The following is a 25559-nucleotide window of genomic DNA, read 5'->3' as shown; positions in this document are numbered from 1 at the left end:
TCTGGGTGAAGGAGGTCGTTCTTAATGTTATCCTAGACTGAGGCAAAGGCAGCACTGGAGAGAACGGCCAGGTCCCGTCCCGAAAGGCAGAAGTTAAAGTAAATATGAACATGAACTCAAACGACCCGAATCAGGGTCTTGCAATAAAGTTGCCTGGGCTGGGATCTAAAAATCCAATGCCTAAGTTTTTGCTGTGGGGGGGAAACGGGAGTGCCCCGAGAAAACCCACTTTCACAGGACAGATGCTGAAAGTTTTGCCTGTCCTGTGCCCGATATCTGAAAAAAGAGAATACATATTATTAACATGAGTTTAGTTCTTTAGATACTTTGTTGTGTAATTTGTGATTCTTGAAATATGTTGTAAGGTGAAATGTATTTTGTTGGTGCACTAGTTAATTTGTATAGTGATGACGTTAGTTTGTTTCTGTTTTCTGCTTTTAGATAATATTTGTGTGATATTTCCATTAGTCTATTTCTTAGTGTTGGTAAGTTGCTGATTTGATGTATATAATTTACTGGCGTGAATGACGGTAGACTGAATGCAGATCTTAGTATTCTGTTCTGTTGAACTTGGATTTTCTGGAGTGTGTTGTTTGACATATTGTATGTTACTTGACATCCATACTCTATTAGTGGACGGATGTAAGCCTTGTATATTTGGATAATGGTGTTTGGTGAACATTTCGATTGTCGACTGGTTAGAGTCATTGGGTGTGAAATCCGTTTTCTAATTGATGAGTGTATATTGTTAACATGTTTTTTCCATGTTAGTTTTATGTCGAAAGTGATGCCAATGAATGTGATGTTTTTGCTCATGTTAATGGTCGTATTTCCGAGTGATAATTTTATTTTTTCTAGATTTTTCTTTGTTTTTTAATTTCCTGTAGAAGGTGATTGCTTGTGTTTTGGTTGGAATTAACACTACTCTCCACTTGTTACTCCATGTTGAGACGTTGTTCAGTGATTCTTGTACGCGAGACATGGCCATCACTGGGTTTCTGGAGGTGCTCCAGATAGCGATGTCGTCTGCGTATTTTGAATTATGCGTGTATGTTAGATTTGGGAAAGGTATGTCACTGACGAAAATAATATATAAAAGTGGAGAGAGGACTGATCCTTGGCACTCCTGCAGTTTTATTGAATGACTTAGATATAGTTTTATTGACTTTTACTTGTGCTGTTCTATCTGTTAAGAAATTTGAAATCCATTTAATTATAGTTGGATTTATTTTCAGGTGTTTTAGTTTGTATTTGATGGCATTGTGCCATATGCTGTCGAATGCTTTTTTGACATCTAGGAATACCCCAATGGTTACTTGGTTGTTGTTGAAAGCTTTATAGATTGAATTGGTTAGTTGCGTGAGGTGATCTGTTGTTTGCCTGTTTTTCCTGGAGGCATTTTGGGATTCTGGAAGGATGTTATTTGATTCACAAAAATGGAGAAGAAGGTTGGAGATAACTCTCTCCATCAGTTTGCCAAGGCAGCTTAACAGACTGATGGGACAGAAATTATCTGGATTAGTTCTGTTGGTTTGTTTCTTTGGGATTGTGGTTATAATGGCTTTTTTCCAAGTGTCAGGGTAATATCCAGTTGCTAATGAAATGTTCATGATGTTTGTGAGGTGTTGTAATAGGAGAGTAGAGCTTTTTTTCAGAATAATGTTTGGAATTTGGTCATGTCCGGGGGAAGTATTCTTCAAGTTTTTGATATTAATTTTTAGTTCAGTCATGGTTACTTTTCTATTGATTGAATTTGAGTATGCTTCTAGTGTCTTGCCAGGGAACCGTGGTGAGAATGAAGCTTGGTTTGTATTTATGAAGTTGTTGACATGATGTTGGTGTTGTGTGTCAAATCCACCACTTCAGTACGAGGTTCTTGATATATGTGAGAAGATTACATATATTGTTTTGGAAGTTAACATTTTCCAACACTGAAAATACATTTACAATAGACATTCATCTCTCCTTACCATTCCTTTCCACTTTTAGTGAAATTTAATTTATTTTCTAAACTTGAAATGATGATTGGATAATCAGTATGGAGGGAGTCAGCTGCATTAGTAAGCTATGTTGCATTGTTGTTGGTGGAGGGTTGTTGCTTGCTCATCTGCATGCAACAACTCAGCAATATCAAATTGAAATCTATGAATTTATGTGGAAGCTCCAAGGCTAGTGGTGAAAGAAAGAAGTTTGCATGTAAGGGGTAGTACTGAATTGGAAAAGTTATATGTGAATATGTATCAGAAATACATTTTCATTGTTAGAAAATATTATCTTTGGTTGCAATCAGCATAACAAATTAGAGACAAAGCTTTGAAATTTATGCCATCAATATTATCAAAATTATGTCCAGCTACATCCAATGGGACAGTTACTTGCATGTGTTTATAATTTGTAGCAGTGTGTGGCAGTTTTTTAACATTTTAATTTTATAACAATTTATTCCTGTGTTCCCTCTCACAAAATAAATGTACAGGTAGAATACTGTGTCCACAATTTTGGCAACTTATAATTTACTAAATAATTTTTTGGTTTGAAAGGTGTGTATATTAATTACCTTTATCATATTTGTAGTAGGTAATCATTCTCCAAAATATTCTCCTTTGATGTAAATTATTTATTACTGATTTTTGAATAATGATTTGAATAAATGTAGATGTATGTTTGGCACACACACACACACACACACATCTTGCATACCTAGACTTCTTGTTTGCAGGACCACTTATATTAAACAACAATGCCAATAAATATCAATAAACATAGGAAGATGGTTGTGTTTAAGGTTAAATCTTCCATAATTGCTACTTGTTTGTCACATTGTTTAAACAAGTGTATCTTGTTTTAACTTTTATATTTTACAATAATGTGTGTAAAGAGTAAGGAAGTTTACTTAAAAGTGTGTGAATTTATTTTATATTTATTAACCTGAAGGAGAAGTACATTAAAAAACACGTATCGTGTACATCATAAGTATTTAGCATTTGTATCACAGAACCAGGAATTTAACTTTATTCATAAAATTTTTTAATTATTTGTTTTTATTTCTATATTTGCTGTGTAGCTATGTGCTAAGAGTAATGTGTATGGTGCTGGGTGTTGTTGTTAAAGAAGAAAGAGAGACAAACCATGATAGGTCTGTGAAGGTTATTGTAACCAATCATGTTTCCATGTTAGATCATTTGGCAGTTGACCTAGTACTTCCTTGTGTGTTGGTAAGTCATTAAAGTTCTTTGAGAATCAAAGATTCTGCTCTTTCTTTATTTTTATTCTTGTTCATAAAAAGAAAAAAGTACACTCTTTGGTCTATGTAATAACCATATTATGCATTTGAATTTGTTTTACAGTGTCACAGTTAGAGTTGGGTGAATTAACACTTTTGCTGTGGGTATTTTTTTTTTTCTATGCAGGACATGAAGTTTTGGTGTGTTACATTCCAAATTTAATTAAACTACTTTTTATTTTATACAAATAAATTTGGCATAGAAATGTAGCTAATAATCCAAATTTTAATAGTATAGAAGTTTTAAGTTTGAAATTTTATAAGGTGTTATTAAAAAAATATCCTTACATTGTCCTGGAGTAATAGTTGTGACTTTTCTCTTGGCAATCCCTCTTTTCTGATGTATTTGCTACCTTTCCAACAAGTGCAAAATGTAATCTAAATTTCTGAGTATAATGTTGCCATTACTTAGGTGAAGCATAATTTTTGTAGCCTTCAAGCTTATTTAGTTACAGAGCCATAAAATAAAAAATTAGATCTCTTACCTGTCACATTCTCTTTTAAAAAATTGCCAGTTGTACTCTCTGATGTTTAAATACTATGTGAATTATAGCCAATAGGAAGCCATTGCTTTCTTCTGTGAAATGATGCATTTCATAACTTTGTTTTGTATACAAAAAATTGTCTTTTTCACTTCCAATTCAAACTTTATTCCTACAGGAAACACATCAGCAAGCTTAACTGAATATTTAATGGATTTTGTTGCATAATTAGAAAGCCAGAAAAATTGGGTTAGTTATAGGACATTGTCTGCTTTTTTCATGCCATTATTCTGTCTTCTTAGATGCAGTGTTTAATTACAGAAAAAATTATTTACCATAAAAAAAAAAAAAAAAAAAAGTAGGCTCAAATTTCATTAACAGTTAGCAGCACAAAAAAAGACATTATTATTTTTTCCTATGTGTTATTTATTTATCATTATAAAATTAACTGAAATGTAAAAAAATTTAAAAACTTATAAAAGTTAACTATGGATTAGATTAGGTAAAAAAAGTAATAATAATAAAATATTTTCTACAAGGTATGGCTATGAGAAGCCATATGTAAGTTGATAGTGTGGTGTGAGCTGTATGTTTGCCAAGTGATTTACATTAGGATAATTGGTTAGACATGGTTCAAAAACCAATAAAAATTTTTTTAAGTTCAAACAGATGTGTACTGTTAGGATCAACAGTTGTAGTTTCCTGTTACAATTTGCAGTCATTCTAGAAAGGAAAAAGGTAAAGTTATTTCCTAACACTTTTATGGTGGTCATGAGGTTGGCCAGATGGACCAATCCTGTGTAGAGCTATAGTATAGAAAGCAACAGATAAAATTTAAAGTATTTACAAAGAAAACAACAAAAACTTTGATATTTATTGAGGAGGTTTTAGGGATTACATTAAAGAAAATTGTTAATTTTCAAATGAAGAAAAGTATTTTTAATATTAACATGAAAATTGCTTTGCACTATTAGCAGTCAAGACTCTGACACCATATAATCATTGAAAATATTTTTGTGTAAATAATTAATTAAGAATTCTGATTTTTTTGGCCTACAAAAGACCTGTAATATTTGATGAAAGTTTGTGAAATTTTATGAAGATAAATATTTTCAAAGAGATAGTATGTATACCACCAAGATTACATGGTAGTTATGAGGTTACATAAAGTACACAGATTTGTTGTGATAGGGTTAAGAGATTTATTTTCATCAGTTAGTGTTATTTAAGGTTCTTACAGGTTATGCCATATATGTGTTACAGGATTGATTTTTTTCTTCATTTAAGAATCCTTGTGAGAAATATCTTTTTTGTATTTTTGATGTCTAAAGTAATTGAAAGTAGGAATGGGATGACTGTGTAAGTAATGGCTTAAAATACCAAAACTGAAAACAGATAAAAGCCCAGCACATTCATGTTGTTAGGATGTTTAACTTGCAACCTAAAGTCTACAGGTTCAAATAGCCATCCCACCAAATATGCTTGCCCTTTCAGCTGTGGGGGATTATAATGTAATGGTCAATCCCACTGTTCATTGATAAAATAGAAGCCCAAGAATTGGTAGCTGGTGGTGATGACTAGCTGCATTCCATCTAGTCTTTCACAACTAAAAGGGACAGCTAGTGCAGACAGCTCTTATGTTGCTTTGCACAGCATTCAAATCAAACTAAAACAAGTATCACATCTACCAATGCTATAATTGTTTTTCTAATTATCTTTATAACTGCCTAAAAAGTTTCAAATGTTTGTTTCTGTTTTTATTTTTATATCAGTCACATTACTATAAATAAAGATATCTTTGAAATCATATGATTATAAACTTACAAAATATATTATTTTAACTTTAATAGACTTCCTAGTTTTATTTCATTCATTTTCTGGTGGTTTTCAGAGTTTGTAAAATAATGTTATAAATATCAAACAATTTTATTGGACAGAATATACTGATGTTATTCAGATTGCCATGAATAAGAAATTAAAATAAAATTTTAAAGGAAAGTAGGAATCATTGGTTTTTAATAGAATTATTATAAGAATTATCAAACAAAATAAATGCTAAAATAAAAGAGTACACAAACAAGTAATACTTGTTGGAGGGATTTTAAAATAATTTTTAATCTCCGGTTTGGTTGGCATTGCGATCCATATAGCTAAATGAAACAAATTAAATTTGCCAATCAAAGTAGAGATTCAAAATTGTCTTACAATTTATGCAACCACTATCACTTTTCTTAATTACAACAATTTGTTTTGTTTTGATTCTTATAGAAATTCTACAAATAACTAAGGATCCCTACTTTCTGTTAAAATTTAAATTTTTTTCTATGTATTTGTTCATTTTTTATATGTCCATGGAATATAGACACCTTTAAACTTTCAGTATAGTCATATTCCTGATAGTTATAAGAACTAAAACTGCAATCACAAATTTATAAAATGTAATCGTTACTCTGGTCTTATAGATGCATGTATAAAGATGCCAAAGTGGGGATAAAATTTTATAACTCAGTGATTGTTGTTTCAATTCTTGTTTCATTACTTTTAATACTCTTATTTGTTTACTTTTTTATTTTATATTTGTGTAAGGTGTATACTTGTAGAAACTGACATGTATAGCCATCTGTTGGTTTGAATTGGGTTTAAAAGATATTTAAATACGTTATATTTGCCACTTAGAAAAAAAATCTGTATATATTTATCAGAATATCAAAAATTATTCAATAAAGTGGTCTTTCAACTTGTTAATTATTTCAAAACCTTGTTGATTCCGTATGTTAAGTACCACTGTACCTAATAATATTGTTTCAATTTAAATATAGGCTGCTTGAAAAATGTCAGAAAACACTATATTATTACATTGACTAAGTACCTCTTTGCAGAATAAATTAAACCAATTGTTCACAAAGTATTTCAGTAACTGTATAGTTATAGGTAATTAAGCCTCCAACATTGTTGTAAACATGCTGATAAACATGTAAAAAAAAAAATCAAATTGTATGGATGTGTATGCGATATTATTATAACGTGTTTTATCAGTGAATGAATCTTTTATTATTTTTAAGTATTAACACTTTTTTTTTTGTGTGTGTGTATGGTACATTTTCACGTACAAACTTTAAGATTATAAAGAAACTTAATTCTAAATTATTGTGCTTTAAGTCTGAAAACATGGTTTCCTCTGGATTTTCATATTTTTCCAGAACTTGATAAAAGATTTTGAGGCACATTTTAGTAAACAATTCTATATGCTCATTGAAACCATTTTTCAGTAATTATAAATAAAAGTATTTTAGAATCAATATTTTGACATTTTTCAAAATTTACTTAGTGTAATTATTAAAGGAAGCAAAGCTTATAATTTAATTTCCAAACAACTGCAAAGAGTTTTGCATATAAACAAAACAACTTACTTATAGATTGTGTCTAGAATTTTTGTGTTCATTTTAGAAAATAAGTTTAATTATGCTAAGTTATTTGTCATTTCTTGATAATCTGTTATCTATTTGTTGATTTTCATGTTTCAATTGGCTTTTGTAAAGCAAATTATTGATGTATTTCTTAAGTACTTTTCTGCAGTTCCAAATAGTAATTTTATTTTTGCTAAGAACTTATCACCTTTGAGGAATTTGTTATACAAGTCTTGATTGAAACCTCCTTATGGTGCCATGTGAAGTGTTTTGTTTAATTAGTAATGAAACACAGCTTTGAAAACAGTTGTAAATAAACTAAATATGACTGGATAGAGCAAGAATTAGATTATCATTTAGTTGCAAATATACAGGCTTAAGAGTTTTTTTATAGTTTTTTGTAGTGAGTATTGTAGGTGATTGTAAAATATTCTGATGTCCTCTATTGTATGTTATTTTTTATGTTTATCATATTCAAACAAAGTAAATAATTAAACAAGCTAACTAGCTTCTTAACTGTGATATGTTTTAAATGCAAAATATTACTCTTATCGGTGACAGTAAATACTCGGCAAAAATGTTTTTTTGTTTTTTTACAATTTGTGCAAATGGCAACCTCTAAAATATGAAATTAAAGGTAATTTGAAAAATTACTTAAAAGATACTGAAACAGTATCAACTAAAATAGAAAGATTAATACCATTTTAGAATACTTCAGTGGTGGAAAATCTTCTGAAATTAATAAACACATTCTCTCCTTTGATATGGGAGTGTGTGTGGACATGCTGATAAATTAATCAAATGTATTTGATTAATAAATCAGTTAACTGTTATATTGCTAAGTAACACTAATCACACAGTTCTAGTTTTAGTTAACCTATGAAAATGAAGAAAATTTTTATTTGTGCTTAAATTATGACTACATTTGTTATCTTACTTAATCTTTGGATGCTATAATCAGATTTATTCATTTGACATTTATAGTCATTTGATGTGACAACCAGATATATCTCATGGTGTTACAAAAACATCCTTAAATTTTTTGCCTTAGTACTGCGTGTGAGCATATCACTGGGGAAAAGTTAACTTGTAGAATTTAATAGTGAAACAAAGTACTGAAAGAAAGGTTAAATTCTAAATTTGTTAGTAGTTATGTAGTCATAATGATTAGAGAAAAAATATCTATATATGCACATGTGTCAGCTACTTCACTTGTATCATAAATGTGGTTAGGTACTGTAGGTTGATGATACCTTCAGACAAGCTAGGATATTTATACGATGCTATTACTTAAAGCTGAATTTTAGTATGTTATTTTAGCTGTTTTTTTTTTTTTTGCATGTATGTATGTAGCAGGCTATAAATGTAGCTATTAATAATAATAACGTAGAAAAATTTTAGTTGAGTAGTCCATTTGATATTTCATGTCTACTCATTTATGGTTCTCCAGCCAGGTGTGTGGGATTTGCCAAAAAAGTTAAATTGGGCTCTTGGAATAAAAGATTTTGGTGTAAAGCAAGGACGTGATGTCTTAATACAAAATGTCAAACGCTATCTGAGAGGTAAGTTTTTATTGAGTTTTTTCTTATAAAACATTTGATTGAGCCTATAGACACTCTGAGGGTACCTTGTTGTTCTGTGAAATTTGAGTTTTTATGCAGTGAAAGTGTTTATTTTTTGATCAGGTTGTATCTAACATTTTACATATCAAAATTATGACATTACTGATGAAAGTTTCAAGCACAAAATATTTATTTTTTTGTCTTTAGAAATATGTACAAAAAAAATAACAAGGTCTGAAAGGTGTCAGAGGGTAGGAAAAACTATTAAAGTTGATGTAATCATATACTTTAAAATACAACCTGGTATTGAGAAAGAAAATGTAGAGCTCTTAAAAAAATCAGACTTTAAAAATTTGTTCATTTTTCTTAAAGACTTGAGAATTTCAAATTCAACCCAAACAACTAAAAATAAAGTGAGCTAACATTCATGAAACAAGAAAATCAGGGAATAGACAATTAATGAAGAACTTTGTTCAAGAAGTGCCATTACATCACAATAGTGGAGTTGTAGAATATGCCACAGGAATTTTTCAAAGGTGGCAAATGGAATGTGACTTAAGTAGGCAGTGATAGACAACCTTCACTAATACGTAGGGCACATGTGTAGTCCTCAAACACACTCAAAGGCCACAAAGTCTACCAGACCTAAACTAGAAATGATGTATTTAAAAAAAAAAAATCATGTAGAAGGGGTAAGTTCTCCTTCAAGGGCTATGAGTTGTCTGTTACTGATTTAAGGTAACAGATGTAATGTATGAATGCCAAGTAAATGAGATGCTACTTTGTTGAGCATTGACCCAGAGATTGTGGCAATAGAAGGCATTATAAGTGCCAAATCACATATAATTTTCAGAACTATACAGTGATGGAGAAAATTATTGCATCAATTAAGTTTTTCACATTTTTTGGTTCCTGTAATTGTTTCATAAAATGGTGCAGAGATAGTGTAAAATGGTTATGGACATTGTATGGTGTAAGTTGAGTCATATTTCAGTCATCTAAACATAGATATGCTTCTTTATTAACAAACAAACTGTGAAAAATATATTACAGCAAAGGATCATCAAATATTTAGCAAATAAGAAAATGTTCTCTGATTAAAATTAAGATGGTAAATTTAAAGTTAGTGATATTGATATAACAGACAAAAATTGGTGACAAAGTCTGCTTTTGTTTTGATATTTGGGTTTAGCCTCTCTGGCTTTGATAACTGTTTGATACACCCATAACATGGAGTTTAAATTAGGCAAGGGTTAGTTCATGATGCTACATGTAGATGAGGGTTTCCTGTACTTCCAAGGTGCTTCATGGTTTATTCTCTTATACTTGTAGCAATTTGTGATAGGTTTGATACCTGGGCTGTTGCCTGACCAGTGTAGAGTCTTGATTATCCCTTTCAAAGATAGTCCTTCATCTGAAGCAATGAGATAAAACCAAAGATATCCTTCCAATATATGAATACCAAAATTTTCTCTTTATTTGAAATGTATTGTATAGAGTTTATGAATAGTGCCAACCATTTAAGTCTTGTAGCATTAAGCTGAGTCATTCAAGGATGTTCACTGGTCAACTTCTCTGAAGGAATCCCAAATTATTTGCTTTAACCAGGACTCTAAGATCTTGATGTACTTCTTGTTGGCATTGATAATGCCTTTCAAAACATGAAGACATTCTAAATTCTAGCCAGAGATACATTACTATGTGATCTGACTCTGCAGAGGCTTCACAGTTGCATTTAAACATGCTGGATGAAACTTCTGCACATTGACGTCATTAGACCAATGCATTTTGAATTTTGATTTGCTTCTGAAGATTGCTTTGATCCACATTGTTTCAGTCCAATCAGTATCCTCTTTGGCTAAGTTTAGCCTCATTTTCTTCGTGAGGAAGGGTTTCTTTCCTGGCTGTTTTACTAGAAAAGTGGCTGAACATAGGTGAGACTGGATGGTGTGCTCAATGATAGTAACCCCTGAAGTTTTTTGCTGTAGTGTGAATGACAGGTGGTTATTTTACGGGTTTATACAGTTCAGAACATGATCGCCAGTTGCAGTGAAAACTTTCTTCTTACCCCTCCACAGCTCCACACAGCTAATTTCTTTGTCCCTGCACTCAGTAGTCCACACTAGACTGGTGAAATTGAATTTTTCTAGCAATCTGCCTTGTTGAAAGTCCTGTCACAGAAAGAATAACATTTCCTCTGTGGAATTAACTATTTTCCTACGGACTCAGTCCAATTAGCTGATTTTGTAACCCCAAATTAGTTTTTAGTTTTCATACCAAAACTTATGTTTTGTGTATCTTACTGAAATTTCTTAAGCTTTCAGTAATCATTAAATCAGTAGAAGGCAGAAAAGTAGTTTCACTAAACATATCTATGAATATATGGAGTCAAAGTTTTAACTGTTTTGAGTACAAATTGATTTTCATATTAAGATTAGAAATATTTTTCTTCATCTGAAGAATTTCAAACTTTTGCATAATATCTAAAACCTTCTAAGTAAATTTCAAAAGTTTTTTTTCAGTAAAATTTTATATTTTTTATGTTATTTTCTCTACCCCAACTCTATACAAGGTTGGTCAGTTTTACAGACTTAGTAACCACCAAAAACAATTTAAATAATTCTAAATTATTCCTTTTTTTCTCTGTAGAATGACTACAAATTGCAACATGAAATTACATTTGTTTATTCTCAATAGCATAGACTTGTAGTAGATTACACATATTTATACTTACATTTTATGATTTTTTTGCCCTATGAACTATTTCTATGAACTGCTAATTGTGCTGTGTAAGTTGTAAATCACTTGTCAAATGTGTAGGTCATATTGCCCTGCCAAGTTAAATAATGCACTGGCTACTTTCAGTGTATCTTGTGAAATTTTTTTAATGTTGTTATTATTTATGTTACCTTATCTGCCCTAAAACGTTTCTGATTTTTACACTTTAGTTACTTTTGTCATAATAAATAAAGAATATATACAAAAAATAAAGTATTTACCTGGTTCTCCATCTTTTTAGCTGTCGACTCTTGGTGACAATTAATCCTACTTATTTATGCTAATGGTACTATTCAACAAAACATTTTTTATGTAATAATAATGTACCAAAGAACACAGAATAATTGCATGCAAAAAGCAGACAACATCCTAAAACTATTCCAAATTTTGTCTTTTTAACTATGAGAAAAGAGCCATTAAAAATTAAGCTAAGACGGTCAGTATGTTTCCCACAGAAATAACGTTTGAACTGGAAGCAAAGTCAATGATTTGGTATAGATTAAACATAATATTGTGTGCTATGTAGTAAACTAAAACATTGGCTTTCTATTTTTTATAAATAATATAGTATTAGATGTCAGAGAGAATTATTGGTAATTTCTGAAAAAGATGTGACAAATGGGTGTGATAAGAGACAAGTCTGATTTCTTATATTATTGTTCTTTAATTACATATGATTAAAGACTTACTAGAATTATGCTCTGCCTGAACTAAGGCAACATTATAATTAATAATTTATATTAAATTTCATACTTCTTGAAGGGATGGCAAATAAATTAGAGAAGGGGAATGCCTAGAGAAAAAAAGGTCACAATTCTCACTCTAGGGAAAATTTAATATTTATGATACATATTGTTTTTTAAAAATAAGCTTAGAACTTGTATTTAGTTAGTTTTATTATTAACTATGTTTTGTTTTGCTGTAGTTACTTGTATGCCATGATAAGAAAGTAATTTTAATTAAATTTTGTATGTAACTCACAAAAACTTTGTGACATGCAAAAAAAGATACCTGGTGTAAAGTGTTAATTCACAGACCTTGGTTGTGAAGCATCGCATGTTCATTGTAACATATAGGTTTCTAAACTGACCCACAGCAAAAACATAGCCTAAAACAGCTGATGCAATACCCACACATTCTATAAACTGCTGATGTACTCATTACAGTATTGCATCATCCATGAAACAATAGGGCCTCAAAACAGATGATTATGTTGAAGAAAAGTGTGAAAGAAATTGGGTGATGAAATATCTTTTATTTACCACTGTACTTAGGTGATTGTAAAGCTCCAAGTGGTTGGAGGAACAGAGAGAGTTGTGAAAAGGGTCTAATTGTTTAGAAAGGGAAAGTTCCTAAATGTTATAGAAAAGATCAGTATTTATTTGGATTATATTTTTTACTTCTAAAATATAAATTTTCACTGATAAATGCTATATGTAATTGAAAAATATTTAAATTTATCCAGTATGAATTAAATTGTAATTCTCCATAAAAATGACAATAAAAAAACTACTATTTTTCTGATTAACCACAGGCTTAGTGAATTACACTGAACTTGAAACTTCACAATGTACACCAGAGTCTCCATTACTATAACTTTTAATGTTTTGTGCCTCTTTACAAAATTTGGCAAGCTTTTAGTAAATGTTACAAGTCTTCTGTACACAGAAAAATTCATATTTTTTAATTAAGTACATTTACTGAAACTTTGTCCATGAATATGTGGAATCAGTGTTGACTGTTTTGAGTGCAAAGTTGTTTTCATGTTTGGATTAAAAATGCTTTTCTGTATCAGAAAATTGTCCAATTTAATTTGTGTGACATATAAAACCTTCTAAATAAATATACAGTATTTTTCTCAGTATCTGTTATTTTTTGTTACCATATTAAAAACCCAACTAAGTTACTCTTTTCTTTTTGTACAATGAGTGCAGATTGTTAAACTGCAATTGTTTATTCTGTATAGCCTTCAAATACGTTATTCATTTATACTTACTGATATTGTATTATTGACTGTTGATCTGTGTGTAACTAATAATCCTGCTACACAAATTATAAATCATTTGGAGAACATGTACGTCATGTTACTACCTCAAATTATGTAATGCAAGAGCTACTCGTGAACATACTTCATTAAAAAATTATTGTTCTTTGTTTTTCATTATTTTGCCTTGTCTAATTTTGTAAGTTTTTTTTTTATTTTTGCCTTTTAATTAGTTGTATAATAACAAAGAAAGAAAACAGATGAAAATCGAGAAATATAGTACTTCCCTGGGTTGTTTTTGCTGTCAATTATTGCAGAAACTTAAACTTACTCTGGTGTGTTAATGGTAATTCTACTACTGTAAATGAATTTATATTTAATTAAATACTACACCTTAGAATAGAATACTAACATGCAAAAAAAAAGTAAACAATGACTTATAACTATCATAATTGTTTTGACTTTCTAAGTGGATGGTAAGAGTTTTTAAAAATTCAGCTAAGCTTATCAGTGTGAAACCCCATGACAGTAGATTTGAAACTGAAAGACAAAATAGACAAAGCCCTGTACAGAAAGCAATATAATATAATATTTTTGGATTAAAAGTTTGGCTTTCTAGTGATTATAAATGATATAGTATAAAATATCAGAGAGAAAAAGTGGTAGTTTTTGAAAGAAGGATGTGATGGGTGGGTATGGCAAATTGGTCTAATTATCTAGTATACACCTAGAAATTAAAAGCTTTTAAAATTATGCTATTTCTGAGTTGTTTTTTTTTCATTATTATAATGCATATGTTATGTTAAAGTACTCGCTTCTTGGTGGAATGGTAAATTATAGAAGAGAGAAGACTTTGGGAACGAATGTCACAATTCTTATTCTAGGGAAAATTGAGGATTTTTTAAAAGTAGTTTTCATGAAATTAATAATTTAAATATTAAAATGTTATTTATTACTTAGTTGTGATGCCAAGTTTATTCTTATACAATGATAATAAAGTAGTTTATTTACATTTTGAATGTAACTTTATAAAAAGTTGTGACCTGCTTGTAGTGGGAGAGTTAATTGCATTCATAAAGAAATCTTTCTAAAAAAATGTATTATCAAAAATATGTGTTGTTTATTTAAAGATTCTGACCTGCCTGTCATTGTTCATCCAGAAGGTGCCACAACTAATGGTAGGAAGGGGCTTCTCAAGTTCAGTACTTGGCCTTTTTCTTTAGATCACCCTGTACAGCCAGTAAGTTGTTTTATTTTGTACACTGTTTAATTTACTACTATCTGAAGCATCAGTATCAGTGTATCTTTACATTTACTTCAAGGTTTACACAGTTTATAAAAGTCATTACATTTTGTAAACAAAGTTCTGTACTAAAAATACTGGACAATCAGTGTTTTTTATTTGGATGTCCCAGAAAATTCCTTGAAAATCTAACCCCACCACTTCCACATTTTCTTTTTCTTTTATTGATAACAAGCAGTACATTTGTGTTTAGCTGAGTTTGAAAACAAAACAAAACAGTATGTAGAATGTGACAAATAAAATAAGAAATGTATTGATCTGGTGAACAGTAACAGGTTTGTACAGTCACCTGCAAGTGAACATTTTTATGTGATTTCTGTTGAAATGATATTGTTAGTGTGAAATAAGCTCATGACTTGTTTGTAGGAAACTTAAAATATTAAAATTGTTGAAAGAATAAAGAAAATGGATATTTATGAATTTTCCTTATTTTGTCTTCAGCACAAACACTTAAAAATAATAATGACTGTTTCTAGCCTAAGTTCTCCATCAATTATTACCTAGAAGTGATTAATGAAAACAGAGAGAAATGCATATCTATATGTCAGTAATATAATAGAATGAGTGTCAAGAATGTATCTGCCTTGCATGATGTAGTCAAATAATGGCCATTAATGATGATTTGACAGTTTATATTTAATTAGATCACCCATGATTGAACTAAGTTGGAATATTTAGTGCTGTTTTGGATCTTATTACTAAATATTTAGTCTTATCCTTTTAAGTGAAAATGTAGACTATTGTTACAGTATTACAATATACATTATTAATATTATTTTGTCTCTGTGTTTGTACTAGAGCTGCTGGATGATGAGTGGAGTTCACTTAATTACTTGTTTACATTTATCAAATAAGTTATTTTCACATGAATATTCATTTTTCCAACTTATTTTGGATTTTTTAAAGACATTTTTAAACTTATTTATTTAATATGATTGACATCTTTAGCTACAAGAGTTTAGTATTAAGTTACTTTTTTAATCCTGAATTTGAAAAGTATATATGTGCAACATTAGAAGAAACCTGTGATTAACTGAAAATACAATTTTTTGTAAGATTTTTCCCTATATATTTTTACAAGACTAGAATTGCAGAATTTGTATTGATGAAAATGGACTTTACTTGATGATGTGAATTGTAAATCAGAAAAATACTAAATATAACACTTGGTTTTATTGGACAGTACACTGTACATACCCTTTTAAACTTTTTTCAGTATAGTAAGGGATGATGTATGATCAACTAACCATTAAGACTGAGAAAAAAAAACAGGTTTGTTATGAAAAACTGGAAAATTAATTCATTTTTTTAAGAAAAAAAGGCTATATTACTGTAACCAATTGCTGGGATATCTGACTTCAGTAGATTTTTACCAAAGGAACTAAGTAATTGTTAAAAATAATTGTCATTAAGAGGTCTTGTGATGAAATTTATAAATATTCTTGTCACATTATGTGACAAATGAAACAAATTCACTCTAATCCCAGATTTAAAAAAAAGTACAAATTTTACTATTGGTAAAAGAAACTTATGATACCAGATGACTTTTTTTGTAGAAATTAAATTATTCATAAAATGGTAATGAAATGTTTAAAAATATTAAAAACAGCACTATGAAAAAAACAATTAAGTACTAAACTAATTGAAAAATTAATCATGATGGTAATATTTCATAAACTTAGATAGTTGGAATAATAAAAAATATTAGTAATTGAAAACTCTAATATTGGTTAGTTGATTATTTTTGTTAGCAGTGACACTGATTAATTTGACCACACTTGAATTGATCAAGTATAATAAATTCTATTCTCATTGATAATCAAAAATGGTAATAATCAGAAACAATAATTTTAACTACTTAATTATTTTCATGATAGTACTGTAATTTCAGTTAACTGATTATTTTGTGACACTAATCAGTGTAATGGATGCTCATAGATAACCAAATTAATTACCCAACTCTACTTCATATTAGGTTTTTATTTCAGATTTAAAATAATTGAAAATCTTATAAAAATGTTTCATTGTTTCACTTTTAACCATTGCCCACACAAATGAATCATAAACATTCACATACTGACAATATTATTCAGAAGAACTGTTGTTTTAAATATCATTTCAATGTGCACGTGTGTTAGTGTGAAAGGGAATATGTAACCCACATGTTATATAGTTATTTATTATGTGGACTAGCAGCAGTAAAATCAAAACAATATTTACAAATAATGGAATGCACTTGTGTGGAAAACTGCTGTTAATGTGTGCAACAATGTTAGAGTATTTCCAGTAACAGTGTGAAAGTTTGTTTGCAAAAGCAATATTCTGACATGAGCTAAAATGCTTATTGAACTTTCTGTTTGAGGCCTTATTCTGTAGTACTAATGAACAATAAAGAATATTTAGCCAGTTGCTAAAGTTATTAAAAATATAAATAGTTTTTTTTTCTTTTGTAATTGGGTTTTAAGTTATTCAGGTTTAAAACTTGTAATTCTTCACATCAGATAGTGATTCAAGTAAATAGGCCACTTGGATTCAAGATTGCTGTGGTAAGTTACTATGCAACCTACATCTCTGACATTTTATAGTATCTTAATTTTGCTAAATTGGACTGTTATTTTACCCATTTTTGTATTCAAATACATGGAATACAGCAATTTGATTTGAAGACCTATAATTATTTTTATGTTATTTAATCTTTTTTCCTTTCATTTATAAATAATTACTCTGGTGGAAACTTTTCTTTTACTGATGAGGTTTAATTTTTAGAGTTACTGTTCCATGCCAGTGATATATTTTTTTATCACCAATTTAGAGAATTGTTATAATAATTTGGTAGTTGTTTGCCACACATGGGTTGAATAATTTGTACCCTTTATTTCTTGGGTACATTTATTTAGCTGTGTTAATTTTCATGCTATAAAGAATATCGAATTGTAAATGTTTTTTTTTAATGTCATAAGTTTTAAATTTAAAAGTCAAATTTATATTCGGTTGTGTTTTCTAGCAACTTGTTAGCAGAATTTCTTCAAATGAATTAGATTGTTTTCATATTCAAATATGTATTTATTTTTTCATGGAACTCTTAAAAAAATTGCAAATTTGGTGAGAAATTACAAAAACATCTTGCATTTTCCAAACATATTCAACACAAATTCTGTTAGTGTTGGTTTTACGTAATCTTATGCAAGACTATCATAATTAGTCCCCCATTAGTTTGGTAGTTTGTCAAGTCTTGTAGCACTGAAAATTGGGTCTCCGTAATCATGGTGGGACAACAAAGATAGCTCTTGTGTAGTTTTGTGCTCAACAACAAACAAATAAAGAATGTAATAATTAAGCATATTTACAACAACCACTTTTAAACTAATTTATTAACTTACCAAGGACAATTGACAACAACAGTTATTAATGAATGCATTGTGTGAATCACAGAAAACATTGTTCTATGTAATGCTATGGAGTATGAAGTATGAAATGTTTAACAATGCAGCTGATAAAAGAAGTTGGCAGCAAGTATTGGCAATGTAATACTTAAGAGGATTGTTTAAAAATTAAAAATGAAGTATTTAATTTAATAGGGAAATATTAAAAATAACTCAGTAGTATGGAAAATGTGGCATTTGCTGTTTGAGGCTTCCTTTAATTTATTTAACAAAATTTGAGAGGTACAGAATTTAAAGCAAGTTGTTCATTATAATATAGATACTACTCAGGCAAAATATAATTTTTATAGCCTTCAATTTTATTTGTGTACAGAGCCACAAACAATAAAATAGGATTCTTCTGCCTCATCCTTTAATTCTCAAATTTCTAATAGTTCTCTCTGAAATTTTACACTATATTATTTATAACCAATAGACAACCATCTGTGAAGATTTATAATGTTATGTTGTTTTCTGTACAGATAACTTTCTATTTTACCTCATGGTAATCATATAAATAAATTAAGCTAAATTGTTAATTAGAAACTAGAAAAAATGTGGGAGTCAAACATTTTTGTATGTTATTATTCTACATTGGTGTGTTATTTATGAAAATAAAAATTTAGTGTAATAATACCATAAGTATCATTTTGTTGACATATTAACCCAGGTAAGTACTATATATCTTGTTCATGTGTATTCTTTACTTAGTATTGTAAAAGTAACTAAGATGTAAAAATTAAAAACTTGTCAGGCTAGATGAAGTTATAATAAGTAAGATAAAGAATAATAATAAAAATTTGTCATAAGATATGCACTTGAGCTGTACGTTTATTACGTAATTCAGTAAGATTAAGTGAGCTGCATGTTTGCTGAGTAATTTACCACTTGTTATGTGGAATTATTAGTTAGACATGGTTTAGGAGACAACAGAACAATAAAATTAAATATAAGTAGATACATACTGTTAAGAGTTTTAAGCTATTAAGGAGAAACAATTGTATTTTTGTATTACAATGTTTAGTCTTTCTACAAAGAAAAAAAGAGTAATTTAGATTTATAAATTTTTATGGTAGTAATAAGGTTAGTCAGATAGACCTGTTCTGTATGAAGTTAGAATAGGAAAAATAACAGATAAAATATGAAGTTTAATATTTATTTAGGATATGTTGGAGATTGTGCACATGAAATTTGAAACTTTTCATATGAAAAAAGTATTTGTAATTTTAATATGAAAATCACTCTGCAGTTGGAGCAATCGACACTGTTCTCAGTAAAAATATTTAATTTAAAATTCTGATTTTGTGTCAACAAAAGGCTTTTAGTAAATATTAAAAGCTTGAAAACTTTCATGAAGGTGCAGAAAATGTTAAAAATTATAGTATGGAATTTTGATGGTCACTTTGGGGTCACAAGGTTGGTGTAATCTATTGAGCTTGTAGTAAGAGGGGCTAAAATAATTTTATTAGGAGGAAAAATTCAAAACTGTGAAGTGATAAGTAACTTACATAATACACCATTATGAAATCAAGTTCAATGCATCAGTTGTGGGAATTAATATTTGATGAGTAAGATCCAACATCATAAATCAGGGGTCACCAAACTTTTTTCACAGGTGGTCAGATTACTTGGGGAATGAGAAGTGCGGGCCACATGATCATTATGTTCAATACTCATAAGCTAGAACAAAAGGTCTCTGTTAAAGACTTGACACTAAGTTTAGGATGCTGCATTAGTCATGTGGGAGTAGCATGCAATACACACATATAAACCAACCAACATTTTTTATTTACTAAAAGGTTATCCAAGAAGGTGACATTAGCAAAAACAATTGTCACATCGCACATAGTGAGTACGTATCTGAATTTCACTAAGCTGCAAAAAAGTTAGTGAGATTTATGAAATTGGCATTTGGCTTTCAAAATATCTTCAATGTTCGGTTTTGAATTGCTGCATCCAATCATTAGAATTGCTTTCAAATGTTCATCAGTTAAGCTTGATCAACGTACCGACTTCACACACTTCATTTTTGAAAATGCTTGTTCACAGACATAAGTTGTTCCAAACACTGATGCCATACCAGATGCAAACTGCTTCAGCTTTGGAAAACCATCTTCAGGTATGCAGCTGTAAAATTCAGTAAGTTTCCCCTCCCTGTGTTTTGCTTTCAACAAGTCATTTTCTTGCAAATTGATGACCTCCAGCTGAAGTTCCACTGGCACGTCATCGATGACACAATCGAAAGGATTCTGAAAAAAGGAGAATGTCACTTTTGATTCTGTCGAGATCTCTCTCTAAAAATGCTTATTTAAATCACCAATTCTGAAGCTCCTGGTTGACATCTTCTGTGATTTCAGCATGAAACTCATTGAAACACTGAAAATGAGAGAGGTTTCCTCCTTCCAGATGTGCTTCAAACAATGACAGCTTTCTCCGAAATCCTTTAATGATTCTATAGAGGTCACAGACAAGGTTATTCTTCCCCTGAAGTTTCAAGTTCAATTCATTCATGTGGATGTGATGTCAACCAAAAATGACAACTTTGACAACCAGGTTGGATCCGACACAAGTGGATCAGCTCTATATTTCTTGACAAGAAATATATCTATTTCTCTTCTTAGTGTATAAAAACGAGACAAGACTTTACCGCAGCTGAGCCACCTAACTTCCGTGTGATAAGGCAAGTCACAGAAATCAGAATCAATTTCTTCAAGAAACGCCTTGAACTGGCGATGATTAAGTGCATGACCCCGAATGAAGTTCACTGCAGAAATTATTGGTTTCAGTACGCAAGAAATATCTAAGTCTTTTCCACAGAGTGCTTGCTGATGTATGATGCAGTGTATGAACAGAGCGCTTGGGAGTTGAAGATCTTCCAACTGTTTCCTGATCAGACCCACCAGACCCTTCTTTACTCCAGCCATATTTTTTCCTCCATCAACTGTTACACCTCTAAGCTGATTCCACTGAAGGTTATAGTCTTGCAAAATTTTATGAACTTCCATGAAAATGTCTTCTCCAGTTGTTCTTTTGTGCATGCTGCAAACTGATGTCAACTCTTCCGTGATCTGAAAGTCCAATTTAACTCCACAAAAGAACACGAGAAGTTATGACGTACTTGAGAGATCAGTAGGCTCATCCAGTGCCAGAGAATACCATAGGAAGTTTCTAGCTTTTTGGCATATCTGTTATGCAATGTTCTCTCCGAGATCTTCTGCTCTTTGTACAACTGAAGTTGCTGAAAGGCTGATACTTTCAAAGAAATTGGCTTTTTCAGGACACAGCTCATTTGCTGCTTCCATCATGCACTCTTTGATGAAGTTGTCGTCAGTAATAGGTTTTCCTCGCTCTGCCATCCTATGCACTATTTTGTAACTTGTACGAGTGACAGATTCATTTTCAGCAAACTATCTCGTGAAGAGATCTTTTGAGATTTAAAAACACGTTTCATGGATTCAGATTTCTAAGAACGGAACTTTCCTGAAAATTTGAAATATGTTGATATTTTGTTTCATAGTGACACTGAAATGGCAACACTTTCGGTGCATATCACACAAGTAGCTTTCTGGTTTTTTGTTTCCACAAAGAAGTACTTTTCTCCCCATTCTTCATTGAAAGCAAGACACTCAGAGTCCACTTTTCTTCTTTAAAATCAGCCATAACGATGGGTGAAAAAAAACAGGATCTGAAAATGAAAAACACAGAACACTGTGAGAAAAGTATTGTACTGGTCCAAGAACGCACAAACAAAATATATTGAAATGTACGTTTGGCACGACACTTACCTAAGAATGAGTTATGAAAAGCGCATAACCCGACTACTAAGAGAAATGAGCTTGCTGAAGTGGTAACCCTATGCCGCTCAGTTTACAAGACGAGTCAATAGGATGAGGGTTAAGTCTGTACTTGTTTTCAAAATCCTAATGCTTTCATAGATACATGCCTTTATGTGAATAAACGGGCAGAAAGGACGAAAGAAGAATTTTCCAATTGGTTAGAAATGCACGTGACAGTCTTGTTTCTTTTTATCATAACGTCTTGTGTTTGCCAGCTTAAAGCAACCCATTTGTACACCAGAATAGTCTAAACAGTAACTAGTATACAACCCTGAATTTTTTATCAGGAGTAATTTAAATTTTAACAAGGAAGCAAGCCCTAAGGAGTTGTTGGGTTTTGTGATTTTGATGCATTTGATTACTTCCAGTATCTCACCACTGTATAAAGTATTTATTGGGCATAAATGGTTATTTGTGACTGTGTGTCTAACTGTAATTTTGTAAGACATTAATTATGATTGAGACTTGATATAATATTGAATTTTGTTTTCTGAGCAAAGGTGATATACTTGAGCAGATTACAAAACATATTTAGTGAATATGTGCATGTGTGTGTGTATTAAGCTTTTTTTTAACTGATAGCAGATTGTGGAAGGCAAAGTTTAAGCATTGATTTGTGTAGTTTGATGCTTAATGTCCATCAGCAATATGTATAATCATGACATATAGAAGGTAATATAGTTCTTTCAGTTTTACACTTAAAATTTTAGTTGGTATTTGGTTACTTGGATGGAAAGATAATTTGTCTTTCTTTAGTATTGATAATAGTAAAGATATTAGCTACATATCTTTTTTTTCTTCTTCAAACATGGAATTGGTACAGGTAGTTAAAGAATAGCATCATTTTTAAATTATTCTGTGAAAGTTTTGCTTCAATAGGTGAAACAGGTAAACCCATACTAGTATCAAAGGTTTATTAGTAGGATGGGTTGGTACAGACAAAATATATAGTATTTAAAAGTATAGTACTAAGTCCTGATAAATATTATTCACTACAAGCTATATTATTTGTCTTCACCTTTTAGCTACTAGGGCCTTATATTGTAGGGACCCAAAATTGCCATTGTTATATTTTGTTCCAAAAAAAAAACTACTGGATGAAATTGTTTGAATTTTGACAACATTCTTACTATTTTAATAAAAAATATTATTTAATGCAGTTATTTGCACTCACTCTGAATAGTTCACAAGCAAGATGATTTTGATATTGAGCATAAAAATACTATTTGTTGTCTAACAGTCTTGACATTTTATTTGCATAATTTATAGAACCTCCTAAATAAATATCAAAAGATTTTTTAAGGTAAATGTTTATATTTTATTTTCAATGTTTTGTACTATATAACTACCTCAAGCTATTATCATTGACATGTGGTGCAAAGAAATATTTAAAATTAACAAATAAAAAATATGTACTTACCGTCATATACTAGTCTTAAAATGTTTTCTTTGGTTTATATGCATGTTTTCATGTCTTTACCTTTTCAGTAGTAGTTTATTTTTAATATTTTATTTTCCTTTCTTGTTATTTACTGTTAATTATTTAGTCCACTTATGTTGGTGGGTACCTGCAGGGGATAGAATGGTATGAACAGCAGAGAAACTTTAGCCTTTGGACAAATTGATTTGTACATGCTTTGTGTTCTGAGACATGTTTGTGGAACAAGAGTTACATTAGAATATATTTAGAAAGCTATTAAACATTTCAAATATAAATTTTGAAATGTAAATAATGCATAATTAACTAAAGTATACTAGTAAAACTTAAATAAAATTTAACTGTCTCACTAACTGTAGTATGTTACGAAACAACCAAACAGCTGTTGTGAACAAAGCAATCAACAATAGCACAAGATTGGCATTTACCTAATTTTGGTGACTTACTTTCAATTTCAGCATTGCTGGATTATATTGTAAAATGAACTATTTCTGATGACCATAAAAGCTTTTATGCACTAAGTTTATAAAGTGGGTGTGGTATTTTATCAGGGATTGACAAACTTTTATACTTGTTTCTACTGTATTCAGCCAAACAAGTTTGAAATACATATGTCATTAGGGCAAATAAACATATATTACTATCTAGACATAAGTCTAAAGGACTAAAGTTGTGTGACTACTTATACTTTGTAAAAGTTCAAAATTATTTATAGCTCGTGCATCACATGACAGTAAAATGAAAGGTTTTCATTATTGTTTTTTATATTTTTTTTGAAATAAAGGCATTAATACTAAAATAATGTAAAACTTTGAACTATAATAATAATTTCATTAAAATAAATTGATAGTAAAATGGTTTAATTAGATTTTGAATATAACTCATTAACACTTTGTGACATGCAGAAAGGAATTTAAAGAGTGTCTCTGGATTTATTGGGTTACTGTGACATTATTCTAGAGGCATGATTTTATGATAGCTATTATGCCATCTACAGAAATAAACATAAATTATAGTTGTGTTTTCTGTTGAATTACTTAAATGAATGGCATTCATCAATTCCAACCAAAGGATGAATAAACTTTGAATGTTATATTTGGCTGAATCTATGCATCAATTAGTTTAAAAGGAGTCTGGTTTATGTAATCTAGGTAGGCCATATGAACTAGTTCATACATTAGTCTAAAGATATGTTATTTTTTTCTATACATGCTGATCTGTCTTTCCAGTACTTTTTTTAGCTGAGCTGTTACAGCAGCTTGATGTCTTCTCATTGCACTGTACTGGTTGATTCTTTTGGTTTCTACAACAGATATGTTCCTCAGAAAGTAGTTCTTCAATTGTTATGATGATAATTGTCAATCAAGAATAGCAATTATTCAATCCTCATCATCTACAGGTGCAATGGATGACAGTATTGTTATTTTTTTTTAATTATTTAACATTACTTGTTTTTTGATAGAGATATTAGGCTTTGGAGATTTGCATTTCTTCAGATTATTTGCTATTCTGCCACAAGCTCGTGGGAGTTCCCTGTCATTGTTCATGAATAAGTGAGAGATATCTCTAAAGATAATAAAAGTACCATAGTTAGTATTCTTTTTGACTTAGGTTCAAGGTTTTAAAACCTTCTCCAGAAAGAGCCTTCTCCTCCTCTTTTTTTCTATTAAAATCCAGTTTACAGATTGTTGGTTTTCATTCGGTGGATGTTAGTTCTTACAACTGGTGTATTAAGCTTAATTGCAAGATGATTTATTACCTAAAAAGTTTTACCACTGCATATGGTTTTGAACTTTGTTTTTCCAAAACGTTTTTAATACTTCTTATTTTATGATTCATTTATTGCCGTATCTGAGTTGTTGTTGTGCTTCATTAATGACAAAATTTGGTCAAAAATTAATTTTACATGGGTTTTAACTTTAAGTTCTATAACACTTGTGTATTAAATTGTCAGTCTTAACTGCCAGTTTCTTTCACCCACCAATTGCAGTGTTAAAAATTTTCATACTTCATGCCAATCCTGTCAGTGTTTATGTAGAACAATATTTTTCTTCACGATATGAA

The 25559-nt window shown here is 30.2% G+C and overlaps 1 protein-coding gene across 8 annotated transcripts in view; it reads left to right on the top strand.

Annotated features, from left to right (window-relative positions):
* Positions 1-25559, top strand: part of LOC143253975 (lipid droplet-regulating VLDL assembly factor AUP1-like) — a 63646-nt gene that overhangs the window by 11223 nt on the left and 26864 nt on the right. For 7 of the 8 annotated variants that reach the window (XM_076508653.1, XM_076508694.1, XM_076508703.1 and 4 more), the window contains 4 exons: positions 3065-3215; positions 8623-8734; positions 14627-14736; positions 17301-17345. In XM_076508653.1, the coding sequence (XP_076364768.1) occupies positions 3065-3215; positions 8623-8734; positions 14627-14736; positions 17301-17345 (418 nt within the window). The remainder of the gene's footprint in view (positions 1-3064; positions 3216-8622; positions 8735-14626; positions 14737-17300; positions 17346-25559) is intronic. The other variant, XM_076508686.1, reaches the window with a different exon arrangement.

Source organism: Tachypleus tridentatus, chromosome 1 (assembly GCF_004210375.1).
Source record: "Tachypleus tridentatus isolate NWPU-2018 chromosome 1, ASM421037v1, whole genome shotgun sequence".
Lineage (NCBI taxonomy): Eukaryota > Metazoa > Arthropoda > Merostomata > Xiphosura > Limulidae > Tachypleus > Tachypleus tridentatus.
Note: the sequence above shows the minus strand (reverse complement) of the source record. Positions and strands in the feature narration are given on the sequence as shown.